Genomic DNA, 25,055 nt, shown 5'->3' with positions numbered 1-25,055 from the left:
TGTAAAATTAATCGTTTATATTATTTTCAATAGAAAATAAAATACTTAGTGATAATATATTACACTCATGTACAAATTCATTAAAAAGCAATGTAAACAACAAATAAAGAAATGAATATATATCTATAAAAATTATTCAAAAAAAAAGATTAAATACGATGCTATTTTTAAAATTAGTAGTAGAAAATTCCCTTTAAACGAGATTCCCCTTAGAATGAAATATAAATAATTTTAAAACTTAAGCATATAACACAAGATCATAAAGCAAAAGTCGATATCCTTATATAACAATATGAGTAGCGTTTATTTTATTAGTATAATAGAAGAAAAAACAACATTAGAAACAACACCAATAATAATATTATATAAATAAAAAATGTAAAACCTTGGAATAAAAACATTAATCAAAATATAAAGTATATACCTACTTTTTCTTTATAACTCTATTCAAAATTTTTATTATTTGTCCACTTTCAATTTAATACAATTAAAAATGTTACACATTATGTAACAGTTTTAACGTTTTTTTTCTTTTATTGGTATATATTATATGTGATATTGTTGACGGGGTATTTATGATTGGCACTAAGTTAGATGAATTATAATTTTAATTGAATTCAAATGGGAAAAATCCTAACCATTATTTTATAATTCATAAATATGTTCTGCTCTAGCATTATTCTATTTTTTTTTTTTACTGCATTAATACCTTATTCTATACATAACATACATATGATTAAAAAAATTGGTATATGATAAATAATAAAAATAGTGTAACTACATTATAAATTTTTTGATAAAGTAAATTTTAATAATAACAAATAGTATTTAAATGCCTATTTTTCGTTTTTATTTTCGCCATATAAAAAGAAAAATACAACAAATATTCCCATAAATATAATAGCAAGTAACATGTTTATGTTTATAGAATCCGAGAAATAGAAATGTAATTCTTATTTTATTGAGTTTCCAGATAGAATCCATTTCTTAATTATCTACACAATTTATTATCTATACATTCAAATAAGAATAATAATTTAGAAAAGGAGGATTTCATTTATCATTACATGAAATTTTTAGGCATCATGGTAATTTGTTAATTGTAAACTTCATGTACGCACTCATTTTTTTTATTGTACATAGTTACATATGTCTTTGGATTTTACTATAAATGTGAATTCTAGTTATTAACAATATATAATATATTTTGCACTATACTTAATATTGAGTTCAAAATAATAAAGAAAAAGTTATGTAATATTGAAATTATAGAAAATTAATAAAACACTGAAAAATACACTAAGATTAATATATTTTTTTGTATAACTAATCAATACAATTGCATAAAAGTTATATGAATAAAAAATTTAAATTGGTATTTTAGTTTACAATATTTTTTAAGTACAATAAAATAATTCTCCCTTTCAAAATATTATATTTAAATTTAAAACGTTTATTTTATACTGTGTAAACTGTACTTTATATTAATATAACGAAATATTAAAATGTTGATTTTTTTATCGATTTTTGTTTTATAATTTTATGTATGAAAAAAAGGAATAAATCACAAATGCACATATTATATATATATTTTTTACTTATATATATATTAATATCATACCATTTTTAAGTTTTCTAATTAATTCACTTAAATATAATGGTATCCGCAGATATAGGGGAAAACGTAAAATTTGTTTTTATATTAATATAATTATGTATATTACTGTATTCAAGAATTCGTAGTTCTAGAAATATATAAAAATCTAATTTATAATAGTATGATTTTGATAATTTATATTTTAATATTATTATAATTTTTTTTTAGGATAATTGCGTGGAATTATTTCCTAAGTATAAAGATTAATTCGATACTGCTATAGCAAATATTAGGGAAAGCAGTTTAAAGCCGGAAATGTATTGTAATATTAGTAAACATCGTTTTCTTACTTCTGACAATACTTTTATTACTTATTGTCAAGATATTGGTCGATATTTAATTCAAATAAAGGATATTTATAACCCTGATAGCTCCAAACTTTGTAGGTACTTGAATTACCCGATAAATGCAGAATAAAAATACAATACTAATAATAATCCTATTTTGTTTAAGGCTTATAAAGATATTTCGTCTCAATTGGATAACATACTCTTACAAGAAATAAAATAAATTAATTCTGAATCTATAAAAAAACTTACAAAACTATACAACTTATATAAAAATTTTGACAACTTTAAGGGTTACAACGTCCTGCTTAATGGAAATAGTTGTGATCATATTGAAAAATGTTATGAACATTATAATAATAACAAGAAACGTAAAGAAAAATAAAGCGACGATATTTATAAATAATTAAACAATTTTTAGAAAGTATATAAAGAAAAAGTGCGTACTGTAATTCGTTCTCCTGCTTTACTACAAATTATACCACACACAAAAGTAAATTATGCATTAACTGCCAGTTTAACACGTTCTTTCTAATTATCAACAACATATATTTTATTTTTTTTATATAAGGTTAATAAAAATTATACCTAATTAAGTGAATGTTCTATTACAATTCATATAATATATTTTCACAGAAAATTACTAGCGCAAAACTATTATATTTCTAATAATACACACAATTGACTCTATATATAGTCTACTCCAACGAAATTGTGGCTACGTAGTCATTTAAAAAAGAAAAAAATTATTGAAATTAACAAAGTTCAAAAAGAAAGAAGAGAATCTTTAAAAATTATCCATGAAGAGGTAAATAGAAATTACGACGGAAGTATTCATAATATAGGTTATCATCCTCAATGAATTACTTTATGTAAACATTACAGTTTATATTATTTTCACAAAAAAATAGAACATTTTTTTATCTGTATACTACTCGCACTATTTGGAATTTATTAATTAATATGACATATTAGAAGTAGAAAAATTAATAAAAACTTGTAATACTTACAATTATAATAATATAAACATTATACATAGAAAAGAATACCATAAAAACAGAACTATTTTAAAAATTAGTAACACAGAAATCCAGTTATATATCATATTATAATTACAATGAAATATTAATAATTTTAAAAATTAAATATATAACACAAGATAATAAAGCAAGTGTTGATATTTTTATAGAATAATTTTCAGTAACAGTTATTATCTAAGTATTGAAAAAGGAAAAAGAAAAAGAAAAAAAACCGAAACATTAAAAACAGTATCAGTAATATTTCTATATACATAAATAAATAAAATGTAAAAATAATTATATTAATTAAATAGTAAAAATAATATATATTTTATCTATAGAACTATATTTTTAATTGTTACAACTATTAGTTCTTTTGAAATTAAATGGAATTAAAAATGTATTCCGTCATAAAAAAGTTTTAATGTTGTTTTTGTAAATTCATAGCTATTATATTTGGTATTATATTAACGATATTTATACATGAAGGGATATGAATTCTACTTTTCCTTAAATTTAAATGGGAAGGGCACTAATCGTTAGTTAAAATTTCATAATTATGTTCTACTTAAGGATTATTCTTATTTTTTTCCCCTCTTATTAATGCATTTTAAAATGTATAACTTTATGAAAGTTAAATAAATGGATATATTTTAAATAATGAACATATATAAAATTACTTTAAAAGTACAAAATTTTCTCTAAAGTGAATTATACTAATAATAAATAGAATTTATAGTTCTATATTTAATACTTATTTATACTTTAAGTGAGAGTAAAACACGACAAGCATTCCAATATATTTAATAGTTTTTAACATAATAATATGCAAAGGCTCAGAAACATGGAAAATAAATTGTACATTTCTTGAGATTTCAAGTAGAATTCCATTGTTATATTTTCCACGTAACTCGTTATTTTTATATTTCAATACAAATGACAGTTTAGAAATGGGAACACTCATTTTTCATCATATTAAATTTTCAGATATAGCTGTAAATTGTCAGTTAGAAATTTCATAAAACATTTTCACTTTAATTATTGCATTTTATCATTTACAGTTAGTATTATAATATAAATGTGAAGTTTGGTTTTTAATTTATGTACATGATATTTTGAATTATGTATAATATCACAATCAAAGTAATAAAACAAAAAACAAATAATACATACATTATTTCAAATTACCTATAGAACGAAAGACTCATTTAAAAAGGAAGATTTCAGATGTTTTTATGATAAGGATATAGTCAATTTTTTTTTTTATAACAATTTTTTTATATTAATCATAAATTTTGAATACAGTGAAGTGCTCATAAAATTGTTCATAACACTAATAAATATAAAAGCCCAGTATAGTTATATTTTTTTAATTTTTTAACGTATTATATATATGTATATATAATATACATTGTTTAGTGTATAAGTACCATAACAAAAATAATAGTAAAAATAACAAAGTAATGTTTCTTTACAAATTAATTCATGTAGCACCAACTTAGAATGTACTTAACGAAATAAAACTAAAATTTCACTCTCAGTTCATTGGCAAATTCAACATGTTTTTAGTTTATTTTTTATAATTAAATAATTTTAAAATTATAATATTTTTTTATTTATAATATAAAAAATATTATATTAAAGTAAAAAAAAAAATTTAGCAGATTAAAAAAGCATATTTTAAATTCAACTTGTACTTCTTTTAACTTTTTTTTTGTATATATATGATAAAATATTTCAAGTTTTTACAATCATTATGTATATTTTCTTACTTTTAAAAAAGAACTATTTATTTAATAATATATATAAGCTAAAAAAATAAAGTAAAATAATAAGAGTAATAAAACACTAAGCAAAATCTATAAACTACGAGATATAATTAAAAAGGATATTATTTTATTATATATTTGTTGTTTTACATTTTTTCTATGAGAAAAACAATAAAATTTGTTAAAACTATTTTTACGTTTAGCACATTTTATTACATATTTCACGTAAAAAAATATAATACAGAATAAATTATAATTTCTTTTCTATGTAAAGAATTACATATATATATATACATACATTTAACGAAATAAATTCATTTTTTTTCATTAAATATAAAAAAAGACAAATCCATTTTTAATTCAAATCTCATAATACATTTTTTTATTATTCTAAAGAAGTAATAATTTTAGACTATAACAATCTATAAAGTAGAAAGCTTAACGTTTTAGTGTAAATATAAATAATCGGTTCTCTAAAATTACATGAATTTTTCTATTAGATATACGTTTTAGTGTACAAGCATATGTTATTCTTAGAAATATATTTAAATAAGCAAATATATTATGTCGCAATTTTTTGTTAAGCTAAATAATAATTTAAAATATAATTATAAAACATTAAATTATTTAAATTTACAAAAAAACTAAGAATATATATTTTTATTATTGCGCATAACACAGATAATTTATAGACTTATTCTTTTATAATACTTTAGAAATTATATGTATTTTTGTTAAGTATATTACTAACAACATTAAAATTATATGTTCCTATTAAAGACGTCTTCTCATAAATATATATATTTCTTATTATTCATTTACTCTGATATTAACTTAATTTTTTTATATTTTTCATTATTTCTTAATATCTTATAAAACGCTACTATAATTATAACAGATAATATAGCCATAAGTATGCTAAATAATCCTATATAAATATAAAATTTATTTTCATTACCAAGGCTATCTAATTTTGTACAAAAATACTCCAAGAATGATATTTTTTTAATCCAATCAAGAACACCATTCAAGAACTCTAATTTCGGTAATACGGATAATCCTACTCCCAAGAAGAAAAAAATAAAAAATAAAAAACCCGCAAATCCGTAACTTCTAAATTTTATTTTTCCTAAGGCTATATTGCAAATTCGTCTCTTTCGTTCAAGAAAATGATCATAATCTTTTTTTTTAATCCACTTTTTTTCAAAATGGAAATGCTTCCCATCGAACATTCCATTATTATAATCTGTAACTTGAGTATAATAATGAGCCATGTTCAATAAATTTCTATTATAATCTTTATTTGTTGTCCATTTTTCATTATTACATATATTTTTGTTTTCGCATTCTAAATTATTTGATACATCATTTTTTAAATACACAATTTTTGAATCTTTAAGATTATTATATTTTCCTAGTAATCTATAAGTTCTCGTATCTAATCTACTACTATGGTAATAATTCTCATCCAAAAGTTTACTAAAAGTTCTCTAAATGAACAAGGTAGATATTTATTATATAAAAGAATAAATAATCTAATATTAAGAAATACTATAAATAAGAATATAACATAAAAAATAAAAATAACACAAAAATGCTTAAATAGTGTTATCATACCAAGTTGTTAAAATGACATATCCAAATTAAAAAGATAAACCAAGAAATTTTAATAAATACAATTTTCTTAATTTTTCGTTCCATTATATGGTTGTTAAATATTCCAGTATATTACGTAAAGAAATAGTTAATAATAATATAGTGTACTTTAAACGATAAGAAAACTTATATTTATTTGAAAATTTATTTTTATTATAGCATCGTAAATACATAATTAATAAGCATATTTATAATATCTTTTAACACATATACAAGGTAAATTAACTTTTAAAGTATACTATGTAATTTCTGTTTTAATTCTACTAAAATAAAATATATTTTCATTAAATTAAATCAATTAGTATTTTTTCATAAATATTTATAATATATAATTTATTCATTTAATATGCAGCATTAATTAAATAATTATTTTATTAATAATTTTAAGAATAAACAGAAAAATAACCATGTTATTTCATATTTTATGTAAATATTATGTTTATCTACTATAGGTAATGTAGAGAATATATATATCTTATATTCCTGTACATATAAGGATAATAATTATCAATTTTAAAAATTCTATTCTATTAATAATCCTAATTTTATAAATACGTATTTTTTGAAAATCCATTTTATTTTAATAAAAATTGATATTATAATAGTAATAATAATAAAAACAAAAAAGCATCATATGCTATGTAAATTATAACACTTTCATTAATTAGTTCAAAATTACATAAAATATTTTATTGTGTATAATTTTTTTAAAAAGTCGTGTTTATTCAGTTCTATCCTGTTTATGAAGTTATAATGTATTCTAAAAGTAAATATGGGCTGATTTTGTGTTTTTTTAACATAATTTTTAAAAATTAGACTTTTTAAATTTAATTCATGTTTTTAATTCTAAATAAAAAATTTTTATATGCAACAATTTAATTATTTAATTTTTTTTTAATTATAAGGTGTTAGAAGAAATATTAATATATTAAAAAAAGAAAAAGAAAGAAAAAGACGGATGAATGGATAAATTGTTACAAAAATATTACAAGCAATAGCATTAATTTATATATATTACAAATTAATTAAATTTACAAATAATAATAATATATATATTGCATAATATGTACATATCGAATATGATGAAACAACAATATAATTTATTAAAATGTTTGATTTAGTAACTATCGGCTGTTATTTTTACAGGGTATATTATTTTTCGTTTTTTCCATTACAAGTACATATTAACTAAATATATTTTAAAGTTAAATTGTATAAAATCTATATTAATATATAAAAACTAATATTCTATTAATAATACATTTTGAAACAAAAATATGTTATATCAAAATATTTATTTTCTTTAGGTACTGTAACCTTAGTAATGATAATTTTAAAAATATTTTATGCATAAAAAATTATTGTAATAATCTGAAATATAATATTATCCTTTCCTTTAACAAATATAATTTACCCAATATAATAATTGAAGAATTAAAAAAAAATGAAAATATTAAAAGTGTTAACATTATAATATATTCATATATTTACACGATATATACATTTATCGTGTCATTTACAAAGACTCCTATTTATATACTTTAAATTTTTACTATCATTTGATCGCTTAATATTTATTAGCACAAATAATATTACTAAATACGAAGAAACCAACTAATTTATAAAATATAATATGATATATATTTATATTATAAAATTAATTATTATATATAATCTCACTATCTAATATAATACTGATAAAAACACATTTATAATTTGCTTTTTTCTATGTTAGAAATACTAAGGTTTTCTTAAAATTTGTGGAATTTAAATTTTAATCTATACTTTTTTAGGTTATTAATGTTTTTCGTAAATTAAGTTATAATATAGAAATAGAATAATTTCCTCACAAAATATTTATTATTCTACTTTTTTAAAATATATAAGTAAATTATTCTTTTATATATATATACTCCTATTAATGTTATATTATTATTTCATTCACCTGTAGGTACAACATTATTTTTACTAATATATTTTATTTTTAGTTAATGAAGATTTCAAAATCTATAAGAATTTAAATTAATTCATATTTTTTTTCATTCAGTATTATTGTCCAAGTTCTAATTAACATATTTTTATATTTACCACAGACATTTTACTAAATATCTTTGTTCTTTAACTCTTACAATTTCTTTATTATTTTTAATATTAAATTATTACACATAATTAATAAAAAGTTCTACAAAAAAAATATATAAAATTTTTATTAGACAGAATTAAAACCTATATTACACAAAAAATAAAGTTATATACTTATAAATTATTTATAAAAAACTAAAATTAATATTATTTTTATTTTAAATTATTTAAAAAATAAGCGATATTAATATAAATTAATAATTAATTTTCAATATAATCTACATATATTTTTAAACATCATTAAATTTTTATTAACCATTTACATAATCTATTATTTAACGTAAAAAAATAAGGAAATATATATAAAAGACTACCTGTACATTATTAAAATAATTTGGAAAAATTATATATTTTTTTATTACCACTAAGGAAAATTTATATTTTTACATAAATATAAATATATTTAAAATTTTACTAGTGTTGAAAAAAAAAACCAAAAAAAAGAATTTATATATATTAATTATTAATATTTGGTTACATTTAATTCATTAATTTAAATTTTTAATAATGTAAAATATATAAAATATATATAGTTTATTTATATATAATATTTCAACATAATATATATTTAATTGATATTCCAATATTAATTTTACACTACAATTAAATACAATAATAAAATAATAAATGATTTCAACTCATTTAATTGTAGAGACCCATAATTACAAAGTTATTTAACTGTTATAAATAATTCATATTTTATAAAGATATTATTATATTATATATTGTACCTTTTATATCATGAATAAATATCTTATTATTTGTTAAAAATATTTTATAATGAAAATGTTTTATAAATTATTTCTCATAATACTTTACTATATAATAAATCCTAAGTTTTTTTGATATAATACATATGTAAAACAACAAAAAAAATAATTTTTTTCGTTATATTAAACACATAAAAGACACATTGTTTTCTAATTTAACGTTAATTAAACATTTTTCTAAATATTTCATTAAATAAATATTTTACAATACAATAAGATAACAATATATAAGGTCGTATTATTTATAGTAAGAATATAAATTAATACAGGATATCTGTAACAATACATAAACTATTCTAATATATATTTATTATAACTCACAATAATATATATTTTAAAGGAATATATTAAAAATATACAAATATGTATATTAGTCCAAAATTTGCAGTTAGGTTGAAACAGAACCTTAAAATATATAATGAATAATATTAATGAATTCAAATACACCAAAAAAATAAAGATGTGTTTAAAAAAGGCGCCATATACGTAATTTCACATATAAAAATTAAGAAATTAAAGGTATCCTTACTAAGTATACAACTATAAATATCATATATATTAGTTCATATTGATTATTTCATTTAGGAAAGAAGCATATTACTTATTATTAATTTTATATTTTTCTGAACTTAATTTTTTCATATTTTTTAACTTTTTTGTGATAATAAGCAATTCCTAATATTAGTATGACACCTAATATAAAGAAGGGTATGAAATAAATTAGAAAATTAAAAAAACTTTGTACACAATAGTTTGCTTTAGCACCTGATGGTAATACTACCACATTATCGAACAACCCATGAACAGGTGACGACCTCAAAGCGTCAGATATAGATTTTAAGGCCTTATTAATTTGTTTACTAGCTAATTTCCCAATGTTACTTACTTTATCAGGCAGAAAATAAACTATGGCATTAAACAATCCTCCTACAAGCCCAAAACTACAAGAATAATCTAAAATGAAGGATATTGATAACAACAAGAATAGTAATAAAGGTAATGCAAATCGTAGTCTGCATTTTTTTAGCATTATCTTTTTATAAATACGATCACTTAATGTCTTGTTGCTTCTAAGAAAATCTACATAATCAAGTTCTTTGAAAATTTTTTTTTCTAAATGGGAATATTTTTTGGTTTCAAATATACAAGAATTATTTTTCATATTTTTTTTAAGTCCTCTTGAACTCCTTTGTGAACTTGCATTTGGGTAATTCTTTTTTTCTAAGGAAGCTTTTTCATTATTAGACATATCTTGTTTATCATTCACTCCATTTGGTATTTGTTCCATTAAATGTACAATACACATATCCTTATCCTGCTTATATTTTGCCAGTGAACGATAATTTCTTGAATATAATTTTCTACTATGATTGTCTAAATTATCCAAAGATTTGCTATGCATACTCTAAAAAAATAAAAAAAAAGTTTATCAATTGATCAAATGAATAATCTCACACTAAAAGAAGTACTAATAAAAATAAAATACGAATAATATAAATAATACAAAATATCCTTAAATAATATTATCAAACCGTATAAGTATCAATATTACATATCCAACATAAAAAGATTAACGTAGATATTTTTTTAAATAAAAAGGTCTTTATTTTTTGTTCCATCATATATATATTTAATGCAATGATATCCTTAGCAAGTATATAATTAACAATAATAAAATATTCTTTTTAAAATATATTATACTATTATTATTTATTTAATTATTCTTTGTTATTTTTTGTAAAAATATAATAAAAAGTTCAAATATATAATTTTTCATTTTAAAAGAGACAAAAAAATATAAGCTCAAAAATAAATTATAAAATTTTTATTTTAATGTTATTTATAAAAAAGTAACATTAATTAATATAATACAAAATGAGGTCATTAATAGATATTCATAATATATTAATTATTTATTTATTATAGTGAAGTAATTAAATAAATTTTTTATCAATTTTCATAAAAAATAAATATATATATATACATTCTTAATATATATATATATATATATATATACATATATCGAGTATATAGAGAATACAGAATGTAGAGAATATAGATAATTCATTACTCTACATATTAGAATAAATATCACTTATTTAAATTATGTTTTCCTATTAATAATTCAAATAATTTTGAAAATTATATTCTGGAAAATCTGTTTATTTCTAAAACAATATTAATTATCATAATAATAAAAAATAGTAACAATAAAAATAGAAAATAATATTTTGTACAAATTTTTTTTTTTTATTATTTGTAGTATCGGCATTGTTTACTGCTTAAACATACGCATTCTTTTATGGTCTACAATATATTTTAATTATAAAATATAGATAAATCACTTAAACTAGTAAAAAATAACAAATTTATAAAGTAAATAAATACGGACATTTTATTCTTGTAATATTATTTTTGAACGGTAATATATTTAATTAGTTGTATTTTATATTATTTTTTATAAATGAAAGGTTTTAAATTTTGTCGATTTCTTTATATATAGTTTGTTTGAGCTAATATATATATTCAGAAGAAATATAATAAATAAAAAGAGGGCAACTGTTTTATATATTATATTCACATGATAAGAATGATGATATGTTAATATACTTGTTTAATTATGTTAAATGTATACATGAATATAATTTTTTCTTACAAATATATTTTACCATAGAAGAATAAGTAATTCTTATAAAAAAGAATTATGTCCAGTCATTATTTAAGATAAAAAGTAAAAGGATAAATTTTCATAAAACTACTGTTTTAAATATAAAGCTTCATAAATTCTGAAATTAATAATGCAATGTTAATAATTGCTTATTTGAAGGAGAATTCTATTATTATTTAATTATTATTTCATATTAAAAAATAAACAAATCCAGAAATTTATTAATGCATTCTTACATCAAATAACTCATGAAACATATAATTTTTATAAGAATTATTTTTTAAAATAGTTTTGTTATGTTTACATTTAAATAAAAAGTACATTCTAATACAAAAAACCACATAGTTTTTCTTAAATAAAAATTAAATATATTAAAATTAAAAGTAATATATCATATATTTATTAATAAAATCATATATTAAAACATAGAACCCTTAAAAAAAAAAAAGAGAAATTGTTAAAAATATAAATTACATCATTATCTAAGCGAAGTTACATTAATTATGATATTATATAATAGTTTAAACATGAAATATATATTATAATATAAATCCAAGGGAAACAATTACACATATGCTTGTTGCATATAAAGTACATATTTCAATCCCGTTTATTGAGAAATTTAAAATTCATATTTTAATGAATAAATAATGATATATTATATATATATATATATATATATATATATATATGTTCAGAACAATAAATTGTAATACCAAAAAAAATATATAAACTTGAGTAACGTTAATATTACTTAATATATATATTATTACTTTTATATATGAGCATATAATTGTACAATATCTAGGTTCCATAAGTAAGAAATTATAAGTATACAACAATTTATTTTTGTTAACATATTTTCATTAATAATAATCAAAAATTTCATTAGATACAAAAAAAACATGTTTCCGAAAAAAAATCTATCAAATATAACTAAGCTTTAATTTTATCTCTTTCTATTTCAGCGGGTTTATTTTAGAATTTTAATAGTACATAGATCATTAAAATACAAAAGAAGTGACTAACAAATATACTTTTGTAACTCCGTCTTAAAAATTAAATAATCACGTAATTCCTTCTCATCGAAATATATATTACATATTACCGAAACGAATAAGAACTAACAATATAATAAAAATACTATAAAAAATGAATTCCACTGAGTAAATGCTAAAGTTGTATTCATACATTCTGAAAGTTTTAAACTGTTTTTCTTCGAAGAGAATCCATATTTTTTGTTTTTATTTATAGGAATAAATACTTCTTTTAGCTTTTTTTTTTAAAACGTATCACAATATATGGCTTGAGTACAACAGATATCCCTTTCATGAATAATTACTTGGATATATATCTAGAATTATCATTATCTTTACAATAATACATCGCATCATCTTTTAATTCAACATTACCTCTTCATTGCATGAATCAATATCTACGTTACCATTTAACATATATTTAATTTTATACTATTTCGTCGCTTCTTATTTTCTGAAAATAAAATAACATTTTTTTTGTATAATATTTCATCTTCACAGTTCTAATTATCTAAAGTGATATAAAAGGTGCATTAAAATGAAATAAAAACATTTTTATTATTTATAAGGCGATAAATTTCCTTACGCGTAATAAAATTTTTTTTATAAATATATATATATATGTATATATAACATGCAGAACCAAAAATATAGAACAAATATTATGCTAACTTGTTATTCTACAGTAATTAAATATGGACATAAAGAATTAAAAAGGATAAATTCATGTGATTATACAAATATAAAATATTTATTTTTTCCATTAAAGCTGTATTTAATTAATTTTATAATAGATCCATTTAGATAAAAATGCTACAGTATATTAACAATTCAGGGATATAAGCGTAAAGTAATTTCTGTATCTATTTTATTTTAATTTTTGAATAATTATTAAATTCCATAAGTAATGTGCAAGTTATAAAAAAGCTAAATTATTTTTTTAAAAATATTTTTGTTAATATTTCAATTAAATTTATTTATAAAAGAAGCAAAATAGAAATGATATTCGGGAAAACTAATTTTATTATTGAATGATTAAAAAATATACATATTTTAATAGACTAAGAGAACAGTTCTAAATTTTTGTTATTAATACTTTTCAAGAAAAAAAAATTGATTTTCTGGTAAACAAAAGTTTTATTTTATAATTAGAATAAAAAAATTACATATTTTTTGAGATTAATAATATTAGCATACATTAGAAAAACAATTATTTTATTACTTAACTTCGTAATAATATGCTTATTTAGTTCTAACTTTTATACTTTTTAAACGTTATTTTGCATCTAAAAAACGCAAGTTATTGTATAGTATACAATATTGTTTGAAGGATCGAAAAAAAAATAAAAACAGACTTTTTTTTTATGGCATAAATTATAATCTAATGTGTGCCATATATATTCGACATGAAAATAATTTGTACTAGAATAAGTTTAAAATTATATTCTATGATTTAATTCAAATAAAAAATTTAATTCTATTAAAGAGCTCTATGCAATATTACGCTTTTATATAATTATATGATATTATAATAAATGGAATACTATAATTTACATATGATTAAAAAAGTATTTTATTTATTATGACTAAAATCAAATTTATTAAATTTATGAATTAATTTATATTTTTTTTTTTTTGTTAGAAATGTTATTAATTTATAATATATAGGGAAATAATAATATTAAAAAAAATAATAACTATTGGATAATATATGTAATAAGGAAACATTTTTAGTAATTATTAATATTAAGAAAAAGAATTACAATAACCATTTCATTTTAAATAAAATAATTTACAGCACAGAATAATATAATTAAGAAATACTAAAAAATAATGCATAATATAACATATAATAAAATTTAAAAAAACCTTTAATGAATTCATTTTTCTTTGACATTTTTATGAAGAAAATAATAACGTATATATCTTATATTGGTATATAAATAAATATTTCATAAATTAAAACATTAAACTACAACAACTATGTAACCTATTCAAATAAAATAAATTACATTGTTAATGAATTATACATATAAAAGCAAAAAAAATTGTTTTCCACATTGTTTATTTAATACAATAAACGTAGATAATTAAAAAAATGTAATATGATATATATATTATTCTAATTATATAATAATAAACTGATACTAATTTATGTAAGTAAACTACCCTTCTAAAAAATAAATAATTAAAAATAAATACAATATATACTTAAATTTTCCATATTCTACATAATACACATTGCTCTGGAGTATTACAGAAAAATAAGGTTATTATTATTATTATTTTATTTTATATTTTCGTATGTATATGCACTATATAAATTTACATATTTAGATATAAACATAATTAATAAGATTCTTGGTTCAAGAAGTTTAAATGATTCTTTCATCTGCATAACACTTTTTCAAAATTTATAAATTTGTGCTTATATAAAAAAGCATAACAGAGAAACTTAATAATTAATTCTACCTATTGTAAATAATATGCAATGATAATAATTATATAATCTTATGAGTTTCTTTTTAATAATTATTTCCTAAATGTTCAAGTACAAAATATAGTTGATATTTTTTAGGGGCATTAGTTTTTTCTAAAATTATTATATTCATGTTATATGAATTAAATATATGCACCACAATATAAATATGCAAATTCATCAAAATGAAAGAATTATCAATAACTTATTTACATTTTTTCTTGAAATATTTAATTCGTTCCTTAGTAAATGTATACAATATAAAATAATGGCATTATTAAATATATAGATATAGATATTAATATTAACCCCTTAATTCTTATTGCTATATTGTATATTTAATGTTACTTGTAATAAAAATTTCTCATAAATATTAATTTTAAATTAATAATTTTTGTTTCTTCTAATTAGATATGTTATTAATGTTGTAAAAATAATGCAACATATGACTTCTTTAATTTCATTATTTTATTTAAAAATTGATTAATACGGATTATAGATATATTCCATAAAATTCTTATTTTCCTATTGCTTTATTTAGTAGTATTTCTACAACAGTGCTCCTATAAATTCTATTATGTTTACACAAGCATATATAATAAAATATTCTCTAAAACGAGAACTATTATAATTTTTATGTGCTTGTATTTCATTCTACTCAAGAGTTTTCTGACATATATTTATTCTAATTAATTTATTTTTTTCAATGCATACTTAATTTTTTCTTATTACCAATAAGTTTACGTGTTTAATCCAATGTAATGTTTACAAAAAAAAAGTAATAATAATAATTATATTTTAGTTTTTTTTTTTCTGGTTCCAAATGAATAAATTCATTATATTCATTTATAAATAAATAACTTTTTTGTTCATAATTTTTATTATTCCTTGTGTATACATACTTACAACTTGTTTATATACGATATATATTATAGAGATGTGCATCCACTCGTAAGACCACCCTACGCATTTCTGTATATGTAAATTGTTTTCATAGAACTCTAACGAACTAATAATATTTAACTTTCCATTTTATACTTTTCCAATTTTTACTTTCTAATTCGCTCTTTCTTAATTCTTATAACAATTATGCTAATTAAAAACCTTCATAAGCACCTTTAATAAAAGTAATCACATGTATATTTACAAATGTGACATAATATAAAATGGAGCTACTGTTAAATGGATTATCTATACAACTAATAAATTTAATTAGCAACATATTTAGTTGCCTTATAATTTATATTTTTTGTTCTTTTTTTTAACAACCTTAAGCGAAATATTTTTTTCAATGAACTTCATACTTTGGTGATATTATCTCGTCATATATCAGAGTTATATCGTTCGTCTCTTTTTGTCTTCTATACATGAACATTTACATGAGTCTATGTGCAACATTAAAACATAAGGAGTAATGTTAGAAAAAACATGTAAATAAATTTCCAGCATACAAATGTTTGTATGTACATATATATGTATATGCATACGTTTACAACTTATCAATGTAAACATGCTAAAACATCCAAAGAATGATAGTATATGAAAAATATATATATATTCAGAAGTGGCATATGCATAAACATGCATTCAATCATGAATAATTCAATCTTATGTACCCACAAAAGCATGCACACAATTATGTACTCAAACCATTCCATTTACTTATGTACAGATGTTACCTTTCGATGAAAAATGTATTATTGGTTATATTTTTTTTAAAGGTTTAATTACATATTAGAGTCTCTATAAATATATTCTACAGATGGAGTCAACATATAAAAAATGTACTTATATATATATACAAAACATGTTCACAAAAAGAAATTAAACAAAAAATATCATAAGGCTGAATATATAAAACATTCCATATAAAACACACTTTATTTTTTCTATCTTAATTTTGTCATGCGAATTCTATAGAAAAAAAAGTGATTAAATGAACTTTTGTAATTATGCAGGAAAATAATTCAATGTACTTTTCTACCTATGAATGTATGCCGTATTTATGAAACATAGGAAGGTACAAATGAGGAAATATGTAAATTGACATATCACTTTATGATATATATATATATATATTCGCTATAGCAACATGTGTGATATATAGATTCATTAATAAAAATATGTTTTCAGTTCTTATATCCTCAATTTCTATGTACATAATTAGACGCTTATATTCTTTGTTATTCTTTTTTTTATTTTAACAAAGGAATGAAGAAATAATTTAGAAAAACCTTTTATATAACTGTACTTACCTTTTTAATCTGTCTCTTATTTATTAAACATTTTTGTGTGTATCCATCTTTGTTTTTAAAAAAATTTCTGTTTTACTTTGGTTCTAATATAGAAAAAAAAAAAAGCAGAAAAAGAGGTTTTATTATTAGCAATTATATATATATATGTTTTGTTTCGCAATTAATGACGTTTTATATGATTTTATCTTTTTTTATTTTTCTTACTTTTGTTTTCTTGGAATCTCTTTTGCATATCTTTGTTATATATGATTTTTTCTCTCCATTCTCTCTTTTTTCTGCGTAATTTTCTCGATTAATAAGTTGTTTACATAGAGACATTTGTAACCTAAAAAAAGAAATTGTATAGTTCATGACCATTATATTCTTAATGCTTACATAAACATAAGTGTAATTCAAAATTTTTCACTAATTATTTTTATTAAAATTTATGAATACACAATCCGTTAATTCATATGGCTACAGTGAACTGCTGCACACTAAGTATACAAAATAAAATAATTTTTATAATTATAACCTTATATATCACAACGATTATCGTATCAGTTCTACATTATATCCACATATCAATAAATTGGTCACAATAGTAAAACGAATATTCTACATATTTTTTAATTTTTAAATTCTTACAGTATTTAATTCCATTAAAATTAATAAATTATTATTATTTTAATTTTAATTTTCAAGTATTAATTGGAAACAAAATAAAACCAAAAAGTTAGGTAAAAGGGAGAAGTAAGAAAATTATATAAAAATGGAAAATCAAAAATATAAGGAACTACTTACTGATATATGTTTATATGTAATTTATATTCGATATACATATTCACATAATAATTTTTGAAAATTATTAAAAAATAATAAAAAAATAAAAAAATATATATATATATATATATTATCGTAATATAATAATTTCACATGTATATATATATTATAAATACTGAAGAAAATATTTTAACAACATAGAGTGTTACTAAATATTAACAAAAAAAAATATACATATAAATGTTTTATACTAAAATAATTACTAGTAATCTTTTAAAATTCATCAGTCACGATTGTTCGTCCATATAAATCTCAAATTTCTTATCACTTTAGTATATTTCTTCAGAGACAAATTTAACATAAGTTATTTCATTAACTGAATTAATCTGTTTAAATGACTATAAATGAGATAACTAAAATATATATTAATATTATACTATAATTTTCATTAGAAATTCTAAAAAAGTAAATTTAATATATTAAAATTAGTAATGAAAATTACAAGCAAAAGATTCTTATTATAAAATAAAATACATTACACTTAATTAAATCTTATACAAGAAATACATAATAATTTTTAAATAGAATTAAAATTTATATAATCAAAGAACCATGTTATGTACGATGTAATTAAAAAAACTATGATCTATTTTTAATTACATCTTATTTAAAAAAGGAAAGTTCTAAATATAAATAAATATTTAATTGTCAATATAAATTATGTTTATTCATATAAATCTCTAAAAAAATTTTAGCTTTTTATTTAATATATTTGTATACATGTCTTATAGGAAATATATGAAAAAAAAAATACATATTCATTATTATATTAATAAAGAACAATATATATTTTTTCAATATTATTAAGGACTCTATGGCTTTTTACATATATATATAAACATATTCTACCTTTTACAATATAAAAAAAAAAAGGATTTATACATACTTCTTATTAATATATGTATATATTTAATTCAATTATATAATATTTTAATAATGTACAAAATAAAAAAGTATATATATTTTATTTATTTATAAATTTTCAATACATTATATATTTAATTCGTTATGACAAACTTTTATTAGCTCCAACATTAAATTTAATAAAAAATAAATATAAATCTTCATTCTAATGGTAAAATTACACAATCTATTAAGTGGTTAACAAATATAAATAATGAACATTAAATAAGTATATTTTTTTATTATATATTTGCGTCATCAAGATTATATCATGTATAAAGCACTAAAATTAAATTAAAATAATTTTTATGATAATTATATCTTATGGCATATATTTCGTAAAACATATTTTATAGAATGAATATTACATTATGTATTTAGTAACGAAAATATATATATACATATTCATGCAACTAAGTATGTTTACATTTTTTCATTTAATATAAAACAAAACACATTTGTTTATAATTTGAACTAATAATAAATATTCTTAATAACTAGAACAAATAACTATTTTAGACTAGAACAATACGTAAAATAGAGAGAAGTTCTTTTAAGATAAAATATTAATTATCACAGAACCTCAGAAAAAATATAATATTTGTGCCATTATATATTAATTTAAATGCAAAACAATATTTGTTTTACAAAAATATTTGTATATAAGAAATATTTATATATTATCACTTATATATTTAAGCTGGAATAACACTTTATATTACGAATTGAAAAATATGAAAACATTTAAATATATTAAAAAACCAAGAATATATTTTTTACTCTTGTATATTAAGCAATATTCGAAGGCTTCTATATATTTATAATATATAAGAAATTATTTGTATTTTTATTAGAAAATTACTAAAGATATTACTTTTTATTAAAGAATTATTTCCAAAAATGTCATATTTTTTTACTATTCAATTTATCTTTTTCTTAACTTAATTTTTTCATATTTTTTAACTTTTCTGTTATAATAAATAATTCCTGATATAACTGTGACACCTAATATGATGAAGGGTAAAAAATATGTTATAAGACCTATTAAACCAGTTGATGCATACACTTTTCCTTTAACATTTTCTTTAGCCCATTGTGGAGCCGTAAAAAATGGCTTTAAATAATCCCCCCATGTTTTTCCTATAAGATCACCAAATTTTTTCCCTAACGTATTCCATGCAGAATTTCCATATGTATTCAATAAATAACGCAAAATATACATGATACCATAACCCACGAATAAATCTAATATTAGTGATATTGATAAAAACAAAAACAATAATAAAGGTAAGGAAAGTCTTAGTCTATATTTTTTAAACATTATTTTTTTGTAGAATTTATTACTAATTATCCTGTTATATTTAAGAAAATTCTCATAATCAAGTTCTTTGAATATTTTTTTTTCTAAATGAGAATAATTTTTCGTTTCAAATATACAGGATTTATTTTTCTTATCCTGTATATGACTTCCGCCATTATTTAATGAACTTCTATATGATTTTTTATTTCTTGATGTATCTTCTTCTTCATTACTGCGTATATGCTTATTTTTGTTCTCTATATTATATGGTATCTCTTCTTGTATTTCCACAGTACTTGAATGCGTATCCTTCTTGTGTTTTCGTAGTAATCGATAAGTTCTTATATTTAATTTTCTAACAACATTGCAGTTTTCATTTAAATATTTGCTAATAGGAAACTAAAAAAAAACAATATTATATATTTGTTATATAATGAGTAGAAAATACCTTTCCAAAAAACATTTTTAATTAATATAAAACAAGAAGATAATGAAAAATTCAAATATACTTAAATAATATTACAATACCTTAATACTAATGAAGCTGCTTCTCCATGTTAAAAGGATAAACTCTGCAATTATAACTAAAATCATTAGTTTCATTTTTTCTTTTATAATATGGATATTTAATATTGTTATATATTAATAAAAAAATTAACGATATTATAGCAATCTTTTAATAAGGGATACTATAATTATTTATTTAATTTTTCTTTTTCGTTTTTTTTTCTAAAAAATCACGTAAAAAAAAATGTAGCTATTAACTTCTTTACAATAAAATCAAAAAAAATAACTTTGAAAATATATTGAAATTTTATTTTAATATAATTTTTAAAAGACTAATATTTATTAATATGAAGTAATTTGAATATATCCATAAATATTGAGTATATATAGTTTATTGTAGTAGAATGATTAAACTATTTTTATTATTAATCTCCTTTAAAAGTAATAAAAAAACAAATATAAGTTTATTTAACATTTTTAATTGAGTTTATATAGGACATAGTACGTATAGTATATGTAGAACATAGATAAACTATTGTTCCCTTATTAAACAGAAGAATAACTAAGTTCAACTATGATTCTTTTATAAATTATAAATTTATAAATATTATGTTTTAAATAAACTTATTACTGATAAATAATATTTATTATTTTGATAGCATAACAGTAATAATAGATTAAGAAGAAAATATTACTTACAATTTTTTATAATGTATTTTATTAATAACATTTATATTCTCTAGTGGTTTATTATACATATAAGAAATCTAATTTAGATTATACAACCAAATATATAAGATATCATATATTTAAATGACAAAGAAATTATGAATTTTTATTTTTGTATTATAATTTTTAAAAGTAATATTTTTTAATTACTTTACATTCGTATCGTTATTTGTAAATATAATGTTTATAAATTTTTTTACCTTAATTTTTTTCTTATCTAATTATATATATATATTTAGAAGAATTATTGATATAATATAATTAAAAAAGATAAGTAAAAGTAGTTATTATGGTATTAATTATATTTCTATTAGGATAACCGTAGTTCAGTTATTAATATGTTTATTCTTTCATTAATAATATAAACATATATGATCAATTTTTTTTCAATTTATTTTATTATAAGTATAGAAGTAATTTTCATATAATGTTATTTAAAAAAAAATTATACAATTCCAAAAATAATTTAATAAATATAACTATCTTACATATTATTGTATATAATTATAAACCTTAATGTTAATGCTGTTAATCATACAAATATTTCATATATCAATTTTACAAAAAAAAAGTTGACCATTTTTCACTAATATTCTAAACCAAAACCCCAAATGTATAACGAAACTATTCTTTATCTATAAAACATCAACCTAATTTTTATAGATATTATATATTTTATTTAAACATTTTCTAAAAAGAAAATATGTTTTACAACATTGATAAAATTGATTATTAAATATGAAAAAAAAATAAAACATAGCTAATTAAAAAAAAAGAGAAAATATTTTTAAAATATTATTGTAAAATTACATAATACACAGAAAAAAAAGTTAACGCTGAATGTGACCAAAATTTAGAACAAATATTTCTTAGATATATTAATTATTATATTTATTTTTTTTATATATAATTACAACGATATTACAAGAAAAAATATCAGCTGTTAAACATTCATATTCACATAGGTTATTGAATTTTATATATTTTTTTAGTAAATACATTTCTATATCCACATATGAGAAACCTTTTCACTGTATCTACTTTGTACTCTCCTTCCTCTATGATATGTTACCATTTTGTACCCATATAAATTTATTCAATTTTATATTCTTCATGTAATATTAATAGTTCACGAAACTCCTTTTTTTTTGATTTTTTTTATATACCCTCTTATTTACATAAAAATTTATTTTCATAAAAAGTTCATCAATAAAAACAAAATATAAAAAACTAATAAACAGTACGTATTTACATAAAAATTAATATATTCACGAATATTCTTAATTTACGTGAAATAATTTAGTTAAAAAATGTTTTACTATTATTTTCGTTAATACAGAAAAAAAAGAAAATTAAATACATCATAACACTTGTAGAATAATAACATGGGAAAAAAAAATACATACATATACATATGAGCTGATCCTTTTAATATTTATATATAAATATGACTTTTATTTTTGTAAATATTTTATGATATATTTTATCATAATGTTTCTTCATGAAATTTTTATTATTAGAACAATCTAAAAAAAATTCTTAATTATATAATTAAATAATTTAAGTATAATTAATATTATTAATAATTTGCTGTTATATTTTTATTTGGTAAAGAACGTTATATAATATATTGAATAAAGAATAAATTTGTGTAAAAGCTAGTACTTTATAAATTATTATTATACTCACTTATTTTATGGTATATAGTATATAAATACATATTTACTATATTTTTTTTCCTATAATCTGTAGAATTAACGTAATTAGGGGTTTACCAAAAAAATTAAAGTACATTTTATTTATAAGCAGTACCTAATTTAAATAAAAGTATTTTTAATATGCGTTTAATATGTTTTATCTAAATTCAAATATATAACTAATAGATTAAACACATAAATTTACATATATTTAAAACTATCTACTTTGTAAAAAAAAAATTGAAAATATATAACAGAAAAATGTTATATATATTTTTTTAAAACTTTTATTAAATTTATATTAATGGGAAAGAAAATAAGTAGATATGATATGCCTTGTACAGCTCTATCCTGATAAAATAACAAAAGAAATATAATAAAACTTTAAAATTATTTCTTAATATTTTAAAATATTTCAAGAAAACTTATATAGTTATTTCAAAAAATATTTTTAATAAGTCATATATATATAATATTAAAAATGAATTGAATTCTTAATAACATAAATATAATTGTTAGAATAAGTAATAATGACTATTCAAATTAATAGTTACAAAAACAGAGATATTGCCTTATTCAAAGGAGTTCAACGATCATGTATAAAAAACGCATAGTAAATTAGGATAACATAAAGAAAAAAAATTTAAATATAAGAATGATTTAAAATACAAATTTTGCAATGAATAAGTATAATTAGTACTATATATTTAAAATGAAAAAAAAATACGTTATAGTTATAAAATCATTTAACAATTTCACTTAAAAAATTGAAAATAGAAACAAGTCTTTTTTTATTAGAAATAAAAACTTTATCTTATACTAGAAATAAATACATATGTTTTTTTTATATAGTGGAAATATTTTGACTTGTTTACTATAAAATTATATCTGTGACATATTAAATAAAAATCAGGGGTAATTTAGAATTTTTAACAATTACTGAAAGAAAAATAATTTCAATAAATGATCCATAAATATTTGATTAATTTTAATTCATTAATCTAATTCTTTAAAGTTACAAAAAAATCAAATAAAATATATACCTTATTTATTTTGAAATTTCTAATAACATATATATTTTGGTAATTTTTTCAACATTGAGGTACTTTATTGTTATAACTAACAGTAAAATTATATATTTTATTAATTCTTCATTTAATTTCGATTATACAAAATCTCCAAGATAGTAAGGAAATTTAAATGGTCCATAATTACAAAGGTGTATTTTTTTATTGTATATTTATAATATCACATATATACATCAAAAAAAGCAAAAAAAGTAACTTAAATGATTCTTACAACAAATACGTTTTGTTCCATATTTCTAATAAAACCTATTTTATATAATAAATATTAAT

General features: G+C 18.5%; 4 protein-coding genes across 4 annotated transcripts; 1 reads left to right on the top strand and 3 right to left on the bottom strand.

Annotated features, from left to right (window-relative positions):
- Positions 1-1,912: 1,912 nt before the first annotated feature.
- MKS88_000217 (uncharacterized protein) lies at positions 1,913-2,806 on the top strand (the record flags this gene model as incomplete). Its single annotated transcript, XM_067219350.1, has 3 exons — positions 1,913-2,043; positions 2,237-2,315; positions 2,642-2,806. 3 exons carry the CDS (start codon positions 1,913-1,915, stop codon positions 2,804-2,806), a joined length of 375 nt encoding a protein of 124 aa, XP_067070322.1.
- A 2,744-nt stretch (positions 2,807-5,550) lies between these two features.
- MKS88_000216 (uncharacterized protein) lies at positions 5,551-6,433 on the bottom strand (the record flags this gene model as incomplete). The annotated part of the gene is made up of 2 exons (XM_067219349.1): positions 5,551-6,222; positions 6,350-6,433. The coding sequence occupies 2 exons, from the start codon at positions 6,431-6,433 to the stop codon at positions 5,551-5,553; spliced, it is 756 nt and encodes a 251-aa protein (XP_067070321.1).
- A 3,480-nt stretch (positions 6,434-9,913) lies between these two features.
- MKS88_000215 (uncharacterized protein) lies at positions 9,914-10,919 on the bottom strand (the record flags this gene model as incomplete). Its single annotated transcript, XM_067219348.1, has 2 exons — positions 9,914-10,705; positions 10,833-10,919. 2 exons carry the CDS (start codon positions 10,917-10,919, stop codon positions 9,914-9,916), a joined length of 879 nt encoding a protein of 292 aa, XP_067070320.1.
- Positions 10,920-20,389: 9,470 nt separating this feature from the next.
- MKS88_000214 (uncharacterized protein) lies at positions 20,390-21,367 on the bottom strand (the record flags this gene model as incomplete). Its single annotated transcript, XM_067219347.1, has 2 exons — positions 20,390-21,163; positions 21,293-21,367. 2 exons carry the CDS (start codon positions 21,365-21,367, stop codon positions 20,390-20,392), a joined length of 849 nt encoding a protein of 282 aa, XP_067070319.1.
- Between the last annotated feature and the right edge of the window lie 3,688 nt (positions 21,368-25,055).

This window comes from Plasmodium brasilianum (genome assembly GCF_023973825.1).
Source record: "Plasmodium brasilianum strain Bolivian I chromosome Unknown PB_00_07, whole genome shotgun sequence".
Taxonomy (NCBI): domain Eukaryota; phylum Apicomplexa; class Aconoidasida; order Haemosporida; family Plasmodiidae; genus Plasmodium; species Plasmodium brasilianum.
Note: the sequence above shows the minus strand (reverse complement) of the source record. Positions and strands in the feature narration are given on the sequence as shown.